We start from the raw sequence: 20,332 nt of genomic DNA on the forward strand, positions 1-20,332 counted from the left end.
TCGTGGAGGAGGAGGAGCGTTCCACAAATTAAGCCCAGCCTAGACATGCGGAGACTGAAGCACCTCCCACTACTGGGTGCTCTGAACAGCTCATGGGAGAAGGGAAGTTTCAGTCCTTGTCTGGATGGATGGATGGATAGATGGATAAATCGATCAATCAATCAATCAATCAATCAATCTGTCCTGGATAATAGGATAGAGGGGCAAGTATTGTATTATCGAAGGTATGTTTTATCTAATAAGATTCTTTCATTTGACACAATTGGGTGTATTTGCCAACAATGCATTAGCCAAAGGGGGAGGGGAAAATGGAATAAACACTTGTTGCTTTTCACAGGGAGAGCTGCTATATTGATACTTTTTTATTCTCTCTTGTGAACCTTTCTGGTTGCAGTCTAATTATAGTTGATCCTCACTAATGACTCTTTCAGGGATTATCTCTTACAATGTCAGCCATCTGCTGTGGTTTAGACTAATGAACTAACTGGGTACAATTAATGCTTACTCTTAAATTTGAAAACAAAATTCTCTCAAAACACAACAGAGACTACAGACACAGGTTAGGTGGCATATCAGTATTTTAGTTGCATTGATCAACATTTAATAAGCCATAAAGTTTGGCTGTGGAGGACATTGTTTTGTGAGTTTCTCCTAAATGGGTAATTGTAAGGAATATCTGAATTCTATATGGAAAAATAATTTTCAGTAAGTTACACTTTATCTGATACTACATGTCCTTAGCCTTTAATTAATTCCTGTTTCTGAGAAAGTTTATTGTATCACATAATACAAATCATCTTTTTCGCCAATCTTAAGAGTGATCTTATTGTTTAATTGTGAAAAGGTATCCCTGATACTTGAGAGCACAGCGTATATATGGCAAATAAAATAATGTGATAAAATATTAATTTCAATACCTAGTTACCTGAAACGGAGCATGCAGGAGTCGTATGTATATCCCTTGGGCTACAGGCTTTTCCTGCTTAATTAACATAAAATCATGTTAATATTAATTTTTGTAATAAATAATGTTAATTATATTGAGCTCTAATCAGCTGAAGTTAGTAATGTCTAGAGCTGCAATTCTGTACTAATTTAACTGGGAGTACAGTGGGGCTTACATCTAAGTAGACTGTGTGTTTTTAATCCCATTGAAACCAGTGGGGGACATCATTAATTAATGATGCAATCCTATAAAAAGTCCACCCAGAATTAAGTATCATTGAGGTCAGTGGGGATTATTTTCAGAGAAGTCATAGAATTATATCTTTGAGTCTTACTACTTTTGGCTCTGCAACCAAACAAGACAGACACAGACTTCAAGAGGATAATTAGAATTGCCGCAAAAACAATTGCTACCAACCTGCCTTCTATTGAGGACCTGTATACTGCACAAGTCAAAAAGAGGGCTGTGAAAATATCTACAGACCCCTCACATCCTGGACATAAATGGTTTCAACTTCTACCCTCAAAACGATGTTATAGAGCATTGCACACCAGAACAACTAGACACAAGGATAGTTTCCCCCCTGCATGCCATCACTCTGCTAAACCAGGGTCCCCAACCGCCGGTCAGCGGACATTACCAGATCCGCAGCAGACAGAATCTTACCGGGCCGCTGGTTGCTGGTTGCTGGGCGCCGCCATCTTTTGATAAAAAAGTGCTTCCGGTGAAGCTTTCGGGTAGAAAGCTCACGGAAGCGCGCCTCATCAAAAAAAAAGATGGCCATTCTGCGCTTCAGTGAGCTTTTCCGGGTAGAAAGCCATTTCTGCGAAAAAGCTCACGGAAGAGAAAACGCTAGCGCCGCCATCTTTTTGATGAAAGGGGAGTGCTTCCGGTGAGTCACGGGTTGCACCGTCAAAAAAGATGGCGCCAATTGATGCGGTACCGGGCCGCGGCGCCCAGCTGATGCGGTACCGGGCATGTTATAAAAAAGGTTGGCGGTGGGATCACTGTGCTAAACAACTGATTCCCACAACACTGTCAAACTATTTACTAAGACTGTATTAACTATTCTTCTTCTCATCCTTCCTATTTCCTATCTCCTTCTACTTATGATTATAACCTTGTTACTTGTATCTTTACGATTTATATTGTTTTATTTAGTTTCCTAGTATGACTTTGATTGCTTATTTAGTATCCTATGACTATCACTAAGTATTGTATCTTATGGTTCTTGATGAATGTATTTTTATGTACACTGAGAGCTTATGCACTGAAGACAAATTCCTTGTGTGTCCAATCACACTTGGCCAATGAAGAATTCTACCCAGAATTAAGTATCATTGAGGTCAGTGGGGATTATTTTCAGAGAAGTCATAGAATTATATCTTTGAGTCTTATTACTTTCACACAACTTGAAATAATTGGGGGTACTAAAATGTTTGAGGTTTTTTTTTTTGTTTCGTATGTACTTGTGTGCCGGTGGTAATATTTGTATGCTTTTATTTAGCTTTGGCCATCAGATATTCTGTTAAGTAAATTCTGTAAATAAATTGTAAATAAATTCAAATATTATACCTAATATTTGAAATTAGAAATACTCTACACAATACAAAAATAATAATAATAGAATAATTTCTAAAATGTTATTTTTTTTAAAAAAAAAAGCATGTTAAAATATTCAACAAAAATGTAGGCCCATGTTCTTTGTGACATAAATAGATCCATTGAAGTATCAGTGCATTACTTTAGAAAAATCTAATCCAAAATATTCACCATTGACAATAATATATATATATGCTTCCTCATTATAATTTTTAAAATTGCAAAAAAATAATTTGAAATCTTATGATTTCAAGTTCATAAAGCAATCCAAAAACCTTTGTTTTTCTATAAAATCATGAGCTTCATCAGGATATGCAGTATACATGATATATTAGAATCAGAATATCTCCGGATCAAAAAGGAATGAGGAGCTCTGGATTGTGAAATGGTTGTTGATTCTGTACTATTACTCCCACAAGTAGAAGTAAAGATAAAGCCAGGACAAAAACTAGGGCCTGATATGTTATAACATGTGGGAAAATGTAGGGGTATACTGTTATTTGCAATGGCAATAAAGAAATTTTATTTGTAACTTATTTGTAATCTAACCATCAATCCGAGGAGAGAAGAATTTTATTTATAACTCTGTAAATAATGTGGCTTATTTAAAACTCAAAACATTATGTCCTGGAAGTTCTGTCAACCCAATTCAGGTTGGCTGCAGCTGAGACAAAGCAAATGATTTGCTTGCTCTGCATTCAGGTGAAACAAAAATGAAAAATGTTTCAGATGTTCTGGCGATAGCCATATAGAAAACAAGCTTCTTTGCTGCAAAAATCTGGAAAACTGCTAGACAATGGCCAAGAGTTACAAATAAAATTCTTTATTGCCATCGCAAATGCTTGTCTAAGAGCCTTAGCTCTTAGCTTTCCTTGAACTTAAAATGCCTATTTGCCCTGAAGGTCTAAGGCATTCTTATTGAGCAGGCTGTAAGGAGGAAGAAGCTGATTTGTCTTTTTCATCTCTCAGACACTTTTTCATCTCTCAGACACTTTTTCATCTCTCAGACACCATAACCATTTCAATCATTTACCTCCTCCAAAGCAGAAGGAAGGACAGACAAAGGCTTGTTCCTGTTTTTTAACCGGTTGATTATGGAAATTTCAGAATGCCATGAAGGTTAACACTCACTGCATAGTCATCCTAAATCTCAAAGGCGTAATCGGGAACAAAGAACGTACACAGAATGCATACACAATTCAGATGATCGTTATCATAAAGCAAGTTTGGTCTAATTTAGGGGTGTCAAACTCAAGGCTTGGGGGCCAGATCTGGCCCACGGGGTACTTAGATCTATCCCGCAGGTCTGCCCTCGAAATAGTGAAGAACCAGCCTGCGGTGCCTCTGCCAGTGAAAACAGAGGTCAGGCTCCTGGGCTCCATTTTCAAGGGCAGAGGGCTGCAGGAGGATCCCCCCAAGCCCACCCAGGCCACCACAGGCGCCCCTGACATGAATGATGTTGAGCTGGCCATACCCACTCTGGGCATGCCCATCTGGTCCCCCGAGGTCAAAGACAACCCTGATGCGGCCCTCAATGCAATCAAGTTTGACACCCCTCTAGTTGCTATGGCACCAGGCTAGAAAGTGGGAGACCATGAGTTCTAGTCCCACCTTAGCCATAAAAAATGGCTGGGTGACCTTGGGCCAGTCATTCTCTCTGAGTCCAACTCACCTCACAGGGGTGTGGGTGTGGGGGGAAATAAGGGGAGGAAGATATGTTGGATATGTTTGCTGCCTTGAGTTATTTGTAAAAATTATAAAGGTGGGATTCAAATAAATTAATAAATAATCCCTTCTTGGTTGGGTCAGATAGGTTGTCAGGTTTGAATTCAAGTTCAAACTGTAGAATTCACTAGCGGAGCCCAACTTCTCTTGCAGTTTACTCAAAACCTTACCAGGAAAAGAACAAAGGGAACAAACACCTTGACTCAAAAGAGCTGTCTTTGCATGTAAGATACTGCATATGTGAAGATAAAGAATGCTTTAAGTGAGGAAACTGCCTTGGCCATGACTACACCTCTACCTAACACAGAAAAATGAAAACCATTTTGAAAAACTGTGTATAATTTTCCAGATAATTTTATTGCTCTCCTTCTTCCTCTCCCTCTGCCTCTCCTTTTGTATATCTATAGCTATCTATTTCTCTATATCTATCTCTACTGTATATCTATAGTGTATCTGTTTCTGTTTATCCTCTCTCCCTCCCTCTCTCCCTCTCTCTCTCTCTTTCTCTCATTGTTTGGTATTATACAAATATTTGGCAAGAAGAACCCTGTTTCAGTTGATTGCATATATTATATCAGTATATATATATCAGTGAGCAAAATCCAGTCATATTTGGGAATATAGTATAAAATCCAATGATAAGATTCCCCAGTGTAAAGGGAAAATATGGAATCCTTTTGATTCTGTTGTCTTTTAAATTCATTAGTTGCCTTTTTTTTTTTTTTTTGCAAAATTCAGAATATCTTGGTGAAATACTTGATAATCAAACCCCTTATACATCTGTCTTAATATGTGCTTTTTTTTAACACGTCCTTTTTCGTTTTAGATATGGAGTCTGGAGAGCGGTTAACGTCAACAGCAGCCTCTTCCACTGCAGCTTCATCTCCTGCCTTGTCCTCAGCATCCATTGTTTCAGCAATTTCCAAAGGTGGCCTTTCTACTGGAGCCACGTCACTTAGCTCCACAATCAACGCCTGTGGTGAATATGTCGTATTTGTGCTATTGTGCCATGTGGATGGCTTGTATCAAGGCATCCAGATGAATTTAGATCACAGTGAAACCTTGTTGCGTAATGCATTATTCATGATAAAGGATGTAAATTGATGCAAAATGATGACATGTGCACATTATGTCATCACACAAATGATAAAGATATGGGGGATGTTTAAAGATGGCAGCTGTAACTATGTGATGAAAGACTCATCCCCTTACATGCAGGTTGTGGCCATCACTTTGATTGTTTTGGCCCTTCCCTCTAAAGCGAACCCTCTAATACTATGAAACGGCATAAATCACTAACAGATATGGTGGGTCTCATGTGCCATATTTAGTGTTTAGGTCCACTGAATCAAGGTTTCACTGTGTTTTAGGATTTTTCGAGGTTTGGGATCTGAATGCAATTAAAAAAAGAAAAGAAAAGTAGTGAAGTTGTATGTAGCAGAAGTGACATTTTTGCCATTCAGTGTAACAATCCCTAAAACTGATGCCTAGCTAGGAAAAAAAAAACCTTTAAAGCAATCATACAGTTAGCAGTTAAAAACGGTTTCCATTCTAGAGATTTGGAACTGTAGCTTGTAGAACTTCCCAACACTGACAACATTGGGCAAGAACTTTGCAAATGAAATTCTTCGAAACATAGCCTGAAGGTAACTGAGAACACCAGGTTGAGGAAGGCTGTTGTACACCACGCATGATTTGTAGATAGTTTGGATTTTGTTATATCCAAATAGGAACTGACGCCATAAGCTTCCTAAGGGTGTGAAAGTAACTAATAAGTTATTGGAGAAACAACTAGAAGCTTAAGATAATTGTAGTAGTTATCCAAAGCTGCTTTCACATCCATGGCTCAAAACATTTTGTGGTTGATTGTATCCTATTGAGTAAAGTTGTCCTGGTCCTGACGAATTCTTCTTTCTGTTCAGTTCTGTGTATTTTGTACAATTTCATAGGCTATCCATCAAAAATATTTCTGCATAAATTATTTGAATACGACAAAGCCCCATCTAGTCATCAATCTGAAATGCTGTACAATACTTTTGGGTATTTGGGGGCAGATGCCTGATAATTATGAAAGTATATGTGTGAGTTAGGCACTCAGAAGCAAACAGTCTGATACCAGATCTGTCCAAAAGAGACAGTGAACTTCTAAGTTTTGCATTGTATGGGAAGGAAAAAATGGGACATATATTAGAAGTTTCACTATAAACAGGGCTTCATTAACTTTACTGCACTAAATCTACTTATTAGTACTTTGGTGGCTTTGCAAGTCTATCCTTGCAAATAGTTTTTTTTTACCAAGTCAGTTGCGACAAGTCTTACCAATATGTCATCTTGATGATTTACATTATTTGCATAATGATATCATTAAGCAGTGTAATAAAATTGCAGTTAAATTAATGTAAATTTAACTGGATTGTTCAAAACTATTTTGGATTTGCCAGATTTCCCTCCAGGCAATCTAGACTGGAAACACTTATTCCAAGGAATGAGAATTGTAACCTCTGATTAATAGTGTTTAGTTGCAGGAAGGTTAAAGATTCTAGCAAATTTCCTGTTATCAAATGAGTCATGTATGTATAGGCAATTAAGTTGACAATTTCCTTATCTATTTCCTCCTGCTTTTTTGACATAGAGGGCTAGAAGCTTGTCTCCCTGTGGATCACTCCACTCCTGTTCCTTGTTTTATAAAGTTTCCAATCAATGTGCAAAGCGTTGAATCATAGGATTCAACAACTTGTTTTTTGATTTCAGGAGGGTGTTCCAATGGAAATTTGGTCAATTAAATAGGAATATATTGAGGTTTCAGTGCATACGGAATCTTATTTATATTATATATTCATTAAATTTGTAGTTAAACTCTTGGTCTATTTAGTTCATGACTGTTTACACTAACTGGCAGCAGTTTGCCAAGGATAAAGACAAAATGTTTCCCATTTTAGTCTAGGATTGAATCTACAGTCTTTTAAATTAAAGCAGGTGGTCTACTTTTGACCTATCAACATTACTAATTACATGATACCTACATTTTTAGCTGTTGGTAGAGATTGTGGAGAGATCTGACAAAAAAGCTGCCACCACCCTGAGCAAGAAGATGGGAAAAGCTCTTGTTACTTTGCAGAGTGAGATGGGTGGCATATATGTTTAAATTTAATATAAATTTAATTAATAAATATGTATTTCATTTTTCCTATTGCCTCCAAGAGGAAAAATGTATTGTGTAATCCAGTGCAGGCTTTGGAAGCATGTTGGGTAAATTAGGATCCATAGCATTCTTATTTTGAAATAGAAATCTGAGGAGCCTAAACATTTACCTTCAATTGAATGATTTTGTTTTTGTTTTAGCTTTTCTTCTTCTTTTTTGACTTTGTCAGCAGCAGTTTGAGATTTCAGACAGGAGTTACTTCATGTCCCCTAGCTTGATTGTCCAAACTGCAAAAAAACAAATAATAATAATCATCCATTGGCTTCACTCAGAGTCCAGTATGGAGTAAATTTCCTATGATTTACAATGCAAACTTCAACCATCTCAAACAAAAAAAAAGTCTCTATCTCACTTAAAATTGATTTTCTCCGGGTTTATCTGAGTTTAATAATTTCAGATCTAAATACTTTACATTTTCTGAAATATGATTACATTCGACATTTACAGAGATCACTGCAGGATCCTATGTTTGTAGATATGGCTCATTGTATAAAATCAAAACATTGGTATTTATGCACCTTCAGTGAATTACAGATGTTGTTAACCTATTTTGTGTCATATATCTTTTCATTAATTAAATAAAAGTTGTAAAATAATTGATTTGGTCCATGGATAATATCCAGAGCAGCAGGAGGTGAGACATTTGAGCCAGTATGATAGAAATATAATCTTAGATAAGTTATTCATATTGTTTCTGCATTAACATAGTAATTTTGATACGTATAGTTTAGATGATAATTTATTTGGATCAGGAAATTAAAAACACAACAAAATAAAGGTCCTTCTATAACCAGCTACATTCCCAAAACTCAGAACTTTTTTGAACTGCCACCTAAAGATGCTTAGAAGAACTATTCAAAGGAGATTCACAGTATTAAAAATTATTCAGACAATGTTGAATAATTTTTCTCCTTCTTTAAGGATAACAAGAATTACATGCCTATCCTGTATAGTCTGGATTCCTCTTCAAATCCAAACTGTTGAACAGCCCTATTGCTTATTGCTGCTATATCCAGTTTGACACTTCTGGTCTAGCTGATATGTAAGGGAGAACAAAAAGACAATCAAATGGCACTGTATCCACATTCTTCCTGTAAAATAGTTGTTTTTTCATGTGAAAAAACTAAAACAATAAAAATATGCCAAAACAATAAAAATATGGAGGATCTCCACATGGTCAGAAACTATGGAAGAGGGTTGTAAGGTGCAACAGCACCTTGGAATTGGGGAAGAATGAGAGGAAGTGGAAATTCCTACTAATGGGAAACTGGCACAAAAGTATTTGTCACATTCCTTTGGGAATTCCCTGAGAGCAACCACGTAGGATGAGTTAATCAGCTGAACTTGCAAAGACCTATGAAAACCTCATAGCATGGTGGAAATCTTAGATCAGTAGTTCTTATATGTGGAATGAATCTCAGATGAATCTCTAATTATCAAGCACTTTTCTGTCCCAGATGAAGACTGAGAGTTGGTCAAAGAAAACTCCAAAGTGCTTCCTCTCATACCTGCTTTTCTTTGAGCCCAAATGGGTTTCTGCCTAACAACATATATTTTAAATAAAGGAACAGTCAATCGCTGGCTAAAGATTAAAGGAATAAGTTACAGAATAGTAAAGTTATAATCATATTCTTGTGGTAATATGAAATCAAAATAGAATACTTTATTGGCCAACTGTGATTGGACACACAAGGAATTTGTCTTGGTGTAAATGCTCTCATAAAGAAAAGGTACATTCGTTAAGAATCAAGAATGCTATTTACTTTATACGGAATATTTCTCACTAGGCACTGAGAACGATATTAACATGACACCAATCTACACTTTTTGATAATTAGGGAAAAAAAGCTCAGGAATAATGGCTGTTTCATCTTGTTTTTTTGTTTCTTTACTCATGTGAGATGTTGAATCAGGCATAACACATCCACAGGGTGCTCTTCACTCTCCCCACCCCACACTCCATTTATTATTCTGCTCCATGCCATCACCATAAAAGCTAGTCAAGGTAATATAATCTCCATGCAGTCTGCTATCATGTAGTTTGGATACTCAGACAGAACTACTTCTCTCTTGCTCTCTGGGTGTATGAGAGAGAATCAAATGGATAAATATTTGTCCACTGTATTTAATTGCTTAAAATGCTTGTGTGAGTTGGTCTAACAAGTTTGGGGTGTGTCCGATGAAAGCTCCTGATCGCCTCTAATATTACAATGCCTTCGCTTTATTGATTGCACCCTAATAAGGAACACATATGAAGCTGCTTTTCACCCTGCAGTTTTCAAGTAAACTCTAGTAAACATTACGTTTATCGGATATTCTAGAATGAAGAAGAAATATAATTGCATCTTTTTAGCCCTAGTTTCGTGTGATATTTGATAAGATAAACATGTGATAATTTTGTAATTTACTAGCCTGGATCTTGTGAAGAGAAAAAAAAGCTTTATATAATTGAGCATTTATCTTTTACAGTTTTAGCAGTTATTGTTTCTAGTGCCACGCTGTTAAAAACACCTTCATCTCAGCTTGCAGTTAGAGAGGCTCAGGTTTCAACCAATGCAATATAATTATTTTCTTTGCAGTAATCAATAGTCTATTAAGCAGGCTTGTAATAAACTTCAGTCTTTCAGCCATACAAATCCCAAGACAGAGACTTGGTCCAGACTGAAACTCTAGATGTTGTGCGAGAAAGATTGTGTACAGATCAGCTGTTATTTGTGGTTACTCTGCTATAACTATATAATGTGACTTTGGAAAAATACTTTTCTAAATGCATGTAATTTGAGTATGGTAATTACATTATACATACATTTTCTGCAGTTTTTTCCCCCCTCATTATGAGTTTGAATCACAAGCCACTTATTCCTTTGCAGTCTGAATGTTCCCATATATTTCAATGGACTTCCCTGAGGGCTGATTCAAAGGTTATGCTATTAGCAATTATGACAGAGATCCCTGTGAAGCCCTACTAGAAATGTAATGTAAAGTGCTAACAGGAATCTGTGCTCAAGCTACATGCTGAAATTAACTCTTAAAACAACTCTGTGCTAATTAGCATCTGGGTCTCAAATATAAATAATAACATCTTTATGTCTGTTTCTAATAAGAAATATATGTCATTCTGCTTAGTGGTTTAGAAATAATCTGCATTTCAGAGAGGAGGAGGAGGAGGAAGAGGAAGAGCAGGAGGAGGGGGTGGGGGAGGAGAAGATAATATATATTTCCAGCAAAGGAAGGAGCCCATTCTTAAGAATAATTGACAATCTGCAGGCCCGGTTTTTGTGTTCTTCAGCCCCTTTCCAGGAGCAAACTGCTTATCTCTGATTTCTGTCATTCTTTATTTAAAGATGGCTTCTTTCAAGATGTGCATGGGTTGTTGTATGATCCATCCTGGTTTTCAATCCTGATTTTTCAAAGCAAGCACCAATTATAATTAAATTATAGTGGCTGATCATGAAGTTTCTGTACACACCCAGGTTTTTTAAGCGTCTTACTTATAATCATTGAGCATCTTGGATCAGGTAGCTCTTCTAAAATATGAGACATGTAACATCCAGATATGTAGCTTCAATTGTTAAAGTTATGGAGGATTTAATTATGAAGTGAAGGAAGCAATACTTGTGTAAGCCAATGGTGGGAGAGACAGACAAATACATAGACAAAATATTTGTCTTTATACAATGTTTTTTAGAAAAGGGGTGGTGGTGGAAATCCTATTAGACTAGAGACTTATGTATTTGTCAAGCTTCTCTCATAAATGACAGAGACACATTCTATATGAAGAGAAGAGATTTTGGAGAGGACAGAATAAGATTTTAATATATCACAAATAGGTTGGACAAAACATATTTTTTCCTTTAGTCAGGAACGTTGGAAAGCAGTTTTCATATGTAATGGGCAAAGATGAAGGAGGAGAGCAAAAGAAAGAAAGCAATCTGTAATTCAAAACCCAGCAGATTTGAAGGCATTACGATTAAAATAGCAAGATTCTTTTAGCCTCCACTATCACCTGCGTTCACCTATTCATGATTTGGGGAATAAAGTTTTAAGGGATAGGTATACATATCATTCAGCATTGGTACCAGAGGTGGTATTCAGCAGGTTCTGACCAGTTCTGAAGAACCGGTAGCGGAAATTTTGAGTAGTTCGGAAAACTGGCAAACACCACTTCTGACTGGAGATTTTACAGTATCCTTCCCCCGCCACGCCCACCAAGCCACTCCCACAGACCTGGTAGTAAAAATATTTGAATCCCACCACAGATTGGTACCAGTAAGAAGAGAACTATGTTGTCATAGCTTTGGAATTATATAACGCCCACATTCATACTGTATCTATGTCTCTTATTTCCAACAGTATATACATTGTGGTTTATGTTTTTTTTAATGATTTGGCAGCGATTTTGATGCAAACCCTTTTTATTTGTAACCTTCAAATTACGAGAAATGTTAATTAAAACAGGAGACCTTTACTTAGCTGTTAGTTGCTCCTGATGATTAGGCACTCTTCTCAGTTTTAGCACAGGAGATACACTTGCCTGTACTGTGAATTTACACATCTGATCTTTGAAAGACATGTTGCAACAAGCTGCTCAGAGATTTCTGCATTTAGGTAAAACTGCATAGAGTACAGAGGTGTCAATGTTGTGGCTACATTCAGATAATGATTTAAATCATAGAAGTAGAGCTTTTACTCACATGTATGGTAATATATAGTAAAGGATATTGCATTAGCTTCATTTTAAAATCACCCCACCTTACCCGTCATGTTAATGTCTTTTATCTCCTGTGTCTTAAACAGACAAGTAGTTGAGGTGGGGTGGGTATCTAGCCGGTCATTTTTGTGCCTCTGTTGCTTTTTAAAGGATTTTGTTCACCATCTTTTTTACATTTAAGGCATTAGTTAAGTATTTATCCTTTTTAGTTCTTTTGAAAAGGCTTATTACAGTGCAGCACAAAATTCATTAATATTAATAAAGGCATTTGCCTTTATCATTCCTTGTTACTAAGACACCAGCCCTGTCGAAATGGATGCTGGCCTTTTGGGTAATACTTTCAATCATTTATCTACGTACTGGCTAGTAGAATTTCAAAAGCTTTGCTGAAAAATATTCAGCCTATTATAATATAAGTCAAGAGTCTTAAGCAATGTAGTTTTGTATTAAATTTCATTATGCAAAATAAGCATGCAGAAAGCTGGCACTTTTTAACGGGAACAAAAAACAAAAGGAAAAAATGAAAGGAAATACAAATATTCATCTCTAGCCAGAATATTAATGTATTAAGAAACAAAAAGATAATGAGTTGGCAGAAAGGAAGGAATCTGTTTAATTCACTTTGAGGATAAGCTACAATCTCATTCTTTTTTTAACATACTAGTTTTGTTTATAAAATATGTATTTGAAAATTACTATTTCTAATTTCCAAAGCATATTTGAATCTTTTCCTTATATCCCATAAAAGTATTTTCAGAAGCTTGGCATGTTTTCATGTTCCATACTTATTTTTATGAAACCTTGCAAATGAAACAAAATAATGTTCAATATTCTGACATGGGGCATCTTAAATTTAATGATAATGCCTATTAACATTGTCTTGGTGCTATAACCTATCTTTCATTGTATTGTGAACATAAAACTGAAATGTTTTCTTATGTAGGTTTTTGAGTTAAATTACTGCATTAATTGGCCTGCTGAATTTATATTAAATATTCCTGGGAATACGGTATCTACTGGTGTACTTGATATTGAATTGGCACTAGCTTACAAAAGATACTATTTCCATAGAAAATGGCAAACTTTAATAAATTAATAACTCTACAGCAACCTTGTCATATGAATGCCTCAACAGATATGCATGCTATCACTATGGAGTATGAATTTCCATGGCAATGAGCTTTAAAAAGTGTGATTTTGAACAATAGATGAATTTTGGGAAGAAGGCACTGCCCAAGCACGTCTTAACAGATTTGGAAAGGATCCTAAGGTCTTCTAGTCCAATTCCCTGATCAAACAAGAAACCTTGTACCATTTCAGACAAATAGTTGTTCAATCTCTTCTTAAAAATTTCCAGTGTTGGAGCACCCACAACTTCTGAAGGCAAACCATTCCACTGGTTAATTGTTCTGTCAGGAAATTTCTCCTTAGTTCTAGGTTGGTTCTCTCCTTGATTAGTTTCCATTCATTGCTTCTTGGATAATGGTAGTGTTGGGTTAAAATACCATGATATCAAGAGGCATCTTTGCATTTTAAGTAAACAGGGAGAAGTCTGTTAAACATGATTCTGTGTGGCAAGTGGCGTTTAATTCTTCTACTTTGAGAGAAAACCCTTTCAAGATAGAGCAGACTTCACTAAAATTACTAGAACTCTTTTTACTGAGTCGGGCTGTAGTAGTCTTGAATCTTGAAAGCCTCCTAGGGTTTGTTCTTTCTTCTCTTTTATATCAAAGAGAGGAAAGGAGGGCAATTTTAAGTCTCTCATTCTTGTTTTCTCTGGCTGGGTTTATGTTTTGCTGTGGTGGTTGCGTATTTTCTCAAAGTTAGCATTTTTTTTAACAAGCAGCAATATAACTAAGTTGCTGTTACAGTGTTTATATGTGGGTTGGTTTGATCTATGTCTTGCTTTTTTCTGTTTCAGTAGATACTCAAGGTATATCTAGCAAAATTGAACGAAACCGTAAATAAGAACAGAATATTTATAACAAAAAACCAGAGAGATTAAAATTAACACTAAACTCTCCTCTCCCTAATGGTAAAAACCTGGATCTCTGACTGGAGGTAGGATATCTTTAAAAGGGCCTCTCTTGCAGATCTTAAAAGAATATTATAGTGAGACAGATGGCCCCATATGCAAATCTTTAGTAATTTGGGGATTTAAAGATCAGTATCAAAACTGAAATTATGTCCAGTAAGAAATAGATAGCTTTTTAATGCATATGCATTACTGCAATTTTCTTGAAAAGTTTCTTCCTGTAAGCAGTTGCTCACATTTTTAATTCATAAAAAGGTATGTGTGTATTTGCATACTCTATGTAGGAAGTGTTTGGAAAAAAATACCCTCATAACAAAATATGACTCTTGTGGTCTAGAGCAATGTTAATAGAGTATAACAACTATAAGAACAAAGCAGGGATATTAACCAGGCTTCCCAGGATAATCATATTAGGCCAGTAGAGTGTATCAATATCTATGGCTGTGGCTATGGCTATGTATGGTAGGTTGTACAGGTAGTCCTCGACTTATGACCACAATTGATCCCAAAATTTGTGTTGCTAAGTGAGACATTTGTTAAGTGAATTCTTCCCCAATTTACAATCTTCCTTGCCACAGGTGTTAAGTTAGGAACATGGTTGTTAAGTTAAGTGAATTCCCCATTGACTTTGCTTGTCAGAAGGTCACAAAGGGGAATCGGAATGATCCAAAGGCCACTGCAACCATCATAAATATGAGTCAGTTGCCAAGCACCTGAATGTGACCATGGGGATGCTGCGACGGTCGGTCATAAGTGTGAAAAATGGTCATATGTCATTTTTTTTCAGTGCCGTTGTAACTTTGAATGGTCACAAAATGAATCGCTGTAAGTCGAGGACTACCTATAGTAGCTAACGACAATACCATATCGTTTTGTTATTTAACATATTTATATTCTTCCTTTTCTTAACCCGCCCCAATGCCTGCCTCTCCATGTGTTTTTTTTCCCTCACCAACCCTGTAAAACAGCTTAGGCTAGCTGTGAGCTTCCTGGCTGAACAAGGTTTGCAACTCTGTTCTCCCTTTTCTATTCTGACTCGCTCTTTAACATACCTATTTAGTGTGTTAAATCCCGCTGCCTGTCTCCTGGAGATAATTCTTACTCAAGGGATCAGGCATTTACCTGTTTGCCAGCCCTGATTAATTTAAAAACAGTATAATTGAGGGGGAAATGCCAAGTGCATGGATACTTTGTTGTTTCTAGAATGAGTAAACTTTGCTGTTCTTTGTTCTTCCTTCTCCTGTCCTCTGGTTTATATTCCTTTGCTCTTAGTATGTACAGTATGTAATGCCTGGACACCACATGTTGCTGCTCTTGGGACAGCTTCCAAACATTCCCTGTGCTTTGCTGCTGTGTGATGCATTTTATTATTATGACTATTGTTATGATTATTATCAGTAGGTTTTTTGGCTTGGGAGTCACTCCTGAGGATTAAGGCAGTTGCTGAAGCTTGGAGTACTGTAAAAAAAAATAATTAGGGTTAGTTGAGCTCTGTGGGTCTACTGACAAACATTAACTATCCTAAAGGAAAAGTCCAAGAGAAAAGTGGATGTCCCCTGTTCAGCCTAGGACAAGAGCTGGCAACTTGCAAAGTTCATCTTCACCACTACAGATAGTCCTCGACTTGCAACCATTCATTTAGTGGCCATTTGAAGTTGCAATGGCACTGAAAAAAGTGACTTATGGCTGTTTTTCACACACACGACCATTGCAAGCATTCCCTTTCATGATTCATATTTATGACGGTTGCAGTGTTCTGGGGTCATGCGATCACCTTTTGTGATCTTACTGACAAGCAAAATCAATGGGGAAGCCAGATTCTCTGAACCACCTTGTTACTAACTTAATGACTGCGATGATTTGCTTAACAACTGTGGCAAGAAAGGGGACAAAACTCACTTAACAACTGTCACTTAGCACATTAGAAATTTTGGGCTCAGTTGTCATAAATCGAGGACTACCTGTATTATTTGGTTGACAACCATGATCAGAAGGAGCAAGGAAGGGACCACAGCAGTCCAGCTGTGGCACATTATTAAGGCCACACCCATTTAGGAATCAGCCCCTCGGCCCTCATGGTTGGCCTGTCAAAGGATGCCAGGCTGTATTTTATCTGGGTACCTTCACCTGGGTAACCTAATCAGAGGTGGTATTCAGCAGGTTCTGACCAGTTCTGGAGAACTGATAGCGGACATTTTGAGTAGTTCAGAGAACCGGCAAATTCTACCTCTGACTGGAGATTTTACAGTATCCTTCCCCTGCCATGCCACCAAGCCACGCCTGCAGAACCGGTAGTAAAAAAAATTTGAATCCCACCACATTGACAGATATAACTGAATTCTGAAAAGATGGTTGCCTGAAGATAAAACCTACAGATTAAATTACAGTAAATAATTAGAAGTTGAACTTAGTAGCATTCTAAAGAGTTCTGAAATAAGTGCCTCTTACTGTCATTTAGATATTTCTTTCTTTCCAAGGCCCCTAGACCACTGCTTTCTTATTGTTTTGTACTTGTTTGTATAGAGTCAGTGCATTTTCTTCACACAGAGGTTCTACCTTTTTTGTCCTAGATAATTAAAATAATTAGAACTGATCAGAAGCACAGAGATTTCTCCTATGTGCAAGTGATGTAAATAGTACCACCTAGTGATAATTTCTACACATCACAGGAATTATACCCCAAGATATTAGAAATAGTGGCATTTTGGAAATAGCAGCCAAAAATATATATACCATGACCCCTATGCGGGTAAAATCATACTTTGTAATCATGGTATTGATAAAGAAGGAAGTGGGGTAAATAGTAATAATTTATTCAAAAATGTTTATCATACCTTGCCCAAGGAAATGTAGGTTGACTCCCTAAGAGAAAACTGGCGGCATTTTCGGAGCACACTAAAATATTCTAAATCATTGTGACAAGGTTAACATCATTTAAGGCACACCTTGAGAACTAAGGCACATTGCTGTAACTTTGGTTTGTTAATAAGCCATAATACTTGGGCTTATGCAAATGTAAATCACAGTCAAAGTATATTATCCATAATGCAAATCGATATCTTGTTCTGCATAATTGTTAAAATAACAAATGGCTTAGTGTACCATTCAGTTCAAAACATTGATTGGCCTCCATTTCCATAATAGTCTTTTTGAAATTATCAGGATTTGAACTCAAGTACAGGTAGTCCTCGACTTACCACCATTCGTTTGATGACCATTTGACCACAGCCCTGAAAAAAGTGATTTATGACAATTTTTCATACTAATGACCATTGTAGCATCTCCATGATCATATGATCAAAATTCAGATGCTTGGGCAATTGTTTCATATTTATGCGGTTGCTGTGTCCTGGGGTCATGTGATCACCTTTTGCAATGACCTGACAAGCAAAGTCAACAGTAAAACCAGATTCACTTTACAACTGTATTACTGACTTAACAACTGCAACGACTCACTGAACAATTGTGGCAGGACAGGTCCTAAAACTGGGGGAAACTTACTTAACAACTGTCTTACTTAGCAATTGAAATTTGGGACACTGTAATGACCAGGGTAGGATACAAAATAAACACAAAAAAACAGGTGAAGCCCCTTTTATTCCTTCAAATATCCTTGACTGGAGACAAAAAATTCCCACACAAGCAGTTACAAGAAGGAGGAAATGCTGTTTAAATTATAAAGAGTACAAAACAACACAAACCAGGCAAGATAAGGGCTTGAAGACATCCACAGATATCAGAACACACACTGGGAAGGACGCCAAACTCAGAGAGGAACAATAAACTAGAGATATTTCCTCGCTTTGTTTCCAGCACTCGCCCGTACACATGTCCGTCCTCTTAACCAGTTGCCACAGGTGCAGCCCATGAAGAGGATCAAGGCCCTCTCCTCCCTAGTAGACCACGTCTCTCCCTTATCCTCTCCTCCCTGCGTGCCCTAGGATGGAGAGGGGATGGGCCCGAGTCCTCTGACTGCCCAGCCGGCCTCTGCCCTTCCCCAGCCTCCTCACAACCTCCGGAGCCACACTTCCACTCCTGTCAGCTGTTCCTCCTCTCCCTCGGAGTCAGTCTCCACCAGGGGCATGACAGACACAATTGTGATCGTAAGTTGAAGACTACCTGTATACCAGGTTCAAATGTGGTACTTAAGAATGTAAAAAGAACCCTACTGGATTAGTAGGTTCTATCTTAATCCAGCATCCTATTAGCAACAGTCTGCAAGCAAGAAAATTAGCACATAATGCAACAGTATCTTTCCAAAAACTTTGCTGTTAGTGGAAGAAATATTACGTACACATACAACATAGAAAAATAGAGTTGGAAGGGACCTTGGAGGTCTTCTAGTACAACCCCTTGCTTGTGCAGGAGATGGTGAATCTTTTGGGCACTGTGTGCACATAACAAAAATGCAAGGTGTCCCTGCGCATCTTCACGGCAAAGACCCAAAGGCCAGCTGGCTGGTGGGAGGCACACACGCATGCACGGTGGGGCTGAGCTGGGGTGACGGTGCACATGCCCACAGTGAGGGCTCTGTGTGCCATAGGTTCGTCACCACTGCTCTATACCATTTCAGATAAATGATTGTCGAGTCCCTTTTTGAAAGCCTCCAGTGATGAAGCATCTACAACTTCTGAAGCCAAGTTGTTCCATTGGTTGATTACTTTCACCATTAGGAAATTTCTCCTTAGTTTTAGGTTGCTTCTCTTCTTGATTAGTTTCCATCCATTGCTTCTCATCCTGCCTTCAGGTGCTTTGGAGAATAGTTTGACTCCCTCTTCTTTATGTCATCCCCTCAAATATTGGAACACTGCTACCTTGACTCCCCTAGGCCTTGTTTTCATTAGTCTACATATACAGTACCCAATTCCTGTAACAGTTGTTCGTAACTTTTCTTTGTAACACTTACCATGCTTACCAAGCAATAAGTTGACCATTATGGATTACATTTCTATTAACATTAACGTGTTTTAAACTTGCTTTACACTTATTAGCGGGAGGGACTATAAGAATACATTAAAAAACAGATCGAGTTTGTATTTTTTTGGACATCTAACGGTGGCCTAGATTTTCACAGCCCTGATCTGGTAGCCTGAATTGAAAGTTAATTTGCTTTAGAATTCATATTTAGTTTCAGAATCCTTATTCACAGAACTTAGCAGCCTTATAATGCCAGCTTTATTCCAGTGGCTTGAAGCTGATGGCTGCCAATTTTGCTGAAATCTATGGAAGAACCCAGTTTCAAAAACCCCAAAACCAGAAATATTTCAAGAGGAGCGTGTGTTTTTCTGCGACCTTTTCAAGTGTTGCTTTTTTCCCCTTCAGGACATTTATTCAGAACAGCTGGGGATCAACCGTGTAACCTGTCCACAGTGTCGAGTGCCTTTCCAATGGTCAGCCACCCAGTCTTTGGTCTACATACAGCCAGCTCAGGGCATACAGAATTTGGTGGCTTGGGGTCACTTGGTACACCCATAGCCTTAGCAGCGCACCCCCAGCTAACAACTTTTCCAGGTAAACAAGTCTATGTGTTCAAAACAATCTTCCATTTAAAAAAAATGCTTGAAGATGCAGCCACAAATGTTCCTTCGAAGTAAAGGGGCATGGATTCTATATTTTGCATACTAAAGATAAAAGGTCAGCTCTTTTTTCAGTAAGATCCAGATTCTACCACATCAGGAATATCCCTAGTATTATATACATTGATTGGAGAATACCCCTTTGATCTCAGGGAGGCTTACTCATGAGTAAATACAGTTGAGGCAGTTGCGTTGCATGATTACAAAGAGAATAGTAATGCATGCTGGCTGGTTCTAGGTTGTTTTTGCTTTACTTCTACTCATGTTCCCATCACTTTGTTTATTTATTTGTGTTTCTAATCTACTTTTAACAAAAATTATCAAGGTGGGTTATGATTTGCTTTAGCTCTAATCTGAAAATATTGTCAACATCCTAAATCAGGCATCTCTAGGCATGTTTTTTAAAAACTGAACACAAGTAAGTCGCCTGTTGTTGTATAAAATATATTTCCATACATTTGGTTTACATATTTCTAATTCAAATCTATCTGAACTGTTGTGGAATGAAAAATATTTGATCAGCCTCCAAGTGCTG

At 37.4% G+C, this 20,332-nt stretch overlaps 1 protein-coding gene across 36 annotated transcripts in view; it reads left to right on the top strand.

Annotated features, from left to right (window-relative positions):
• Positions 1 to 20,332, top strand: part of BAZ2B (bromodomain adjacent to zinc finger domain 2B) — a 233,243-nt gene that overhangs the window by 124,801 nt on the left and 88,110 nt on the right. For 26 of the 36 annotated variants that reach the window (XR_015746530.1, XM_087949910.1, XM_087949911.1 and 23 more), the window contains 2 exons: positions 5,100 to 5,252; positions 19,544 to 19,732. The exons of 2 other annotated variants lie outside the window; for them this stretch is intronic. Coding sequence is in view for 33 of the 34 variants with exons in the window: in XM_087949892.1 (XP_087806018.1) it covers positions 5,100 to 5,252; positions 19,544 to 19,732 (342 nt within the window). In the remaining variant the exon portion in view is untranslated. The remainder of the gene's footprint in view (positions 1 to 5,099; positions 5,253 to 19,543; positions 19,733 to 20,332) is intronic. 8 more of the 36 variants (XM_087949919.1, XM_087949922.1, XM_087949923.1 and 5 more) reach the window with 1 other exon arrangement.

This window comes from Notechis scutatus, chromosome 1 (assembly GCF_049901735.1).
Source record: "Notechis scutatus isolate UNSWTSFEM ecotype Mainland chromosome 1, rNotScu1.2, whole genome shotgun sequence".
NCBI classification, from domain to species: Eukaryota; Metazoa; Chordata; class Lepidosauria; order Squamata; family Elapidae; genus Notechis; species Notechis scutatus.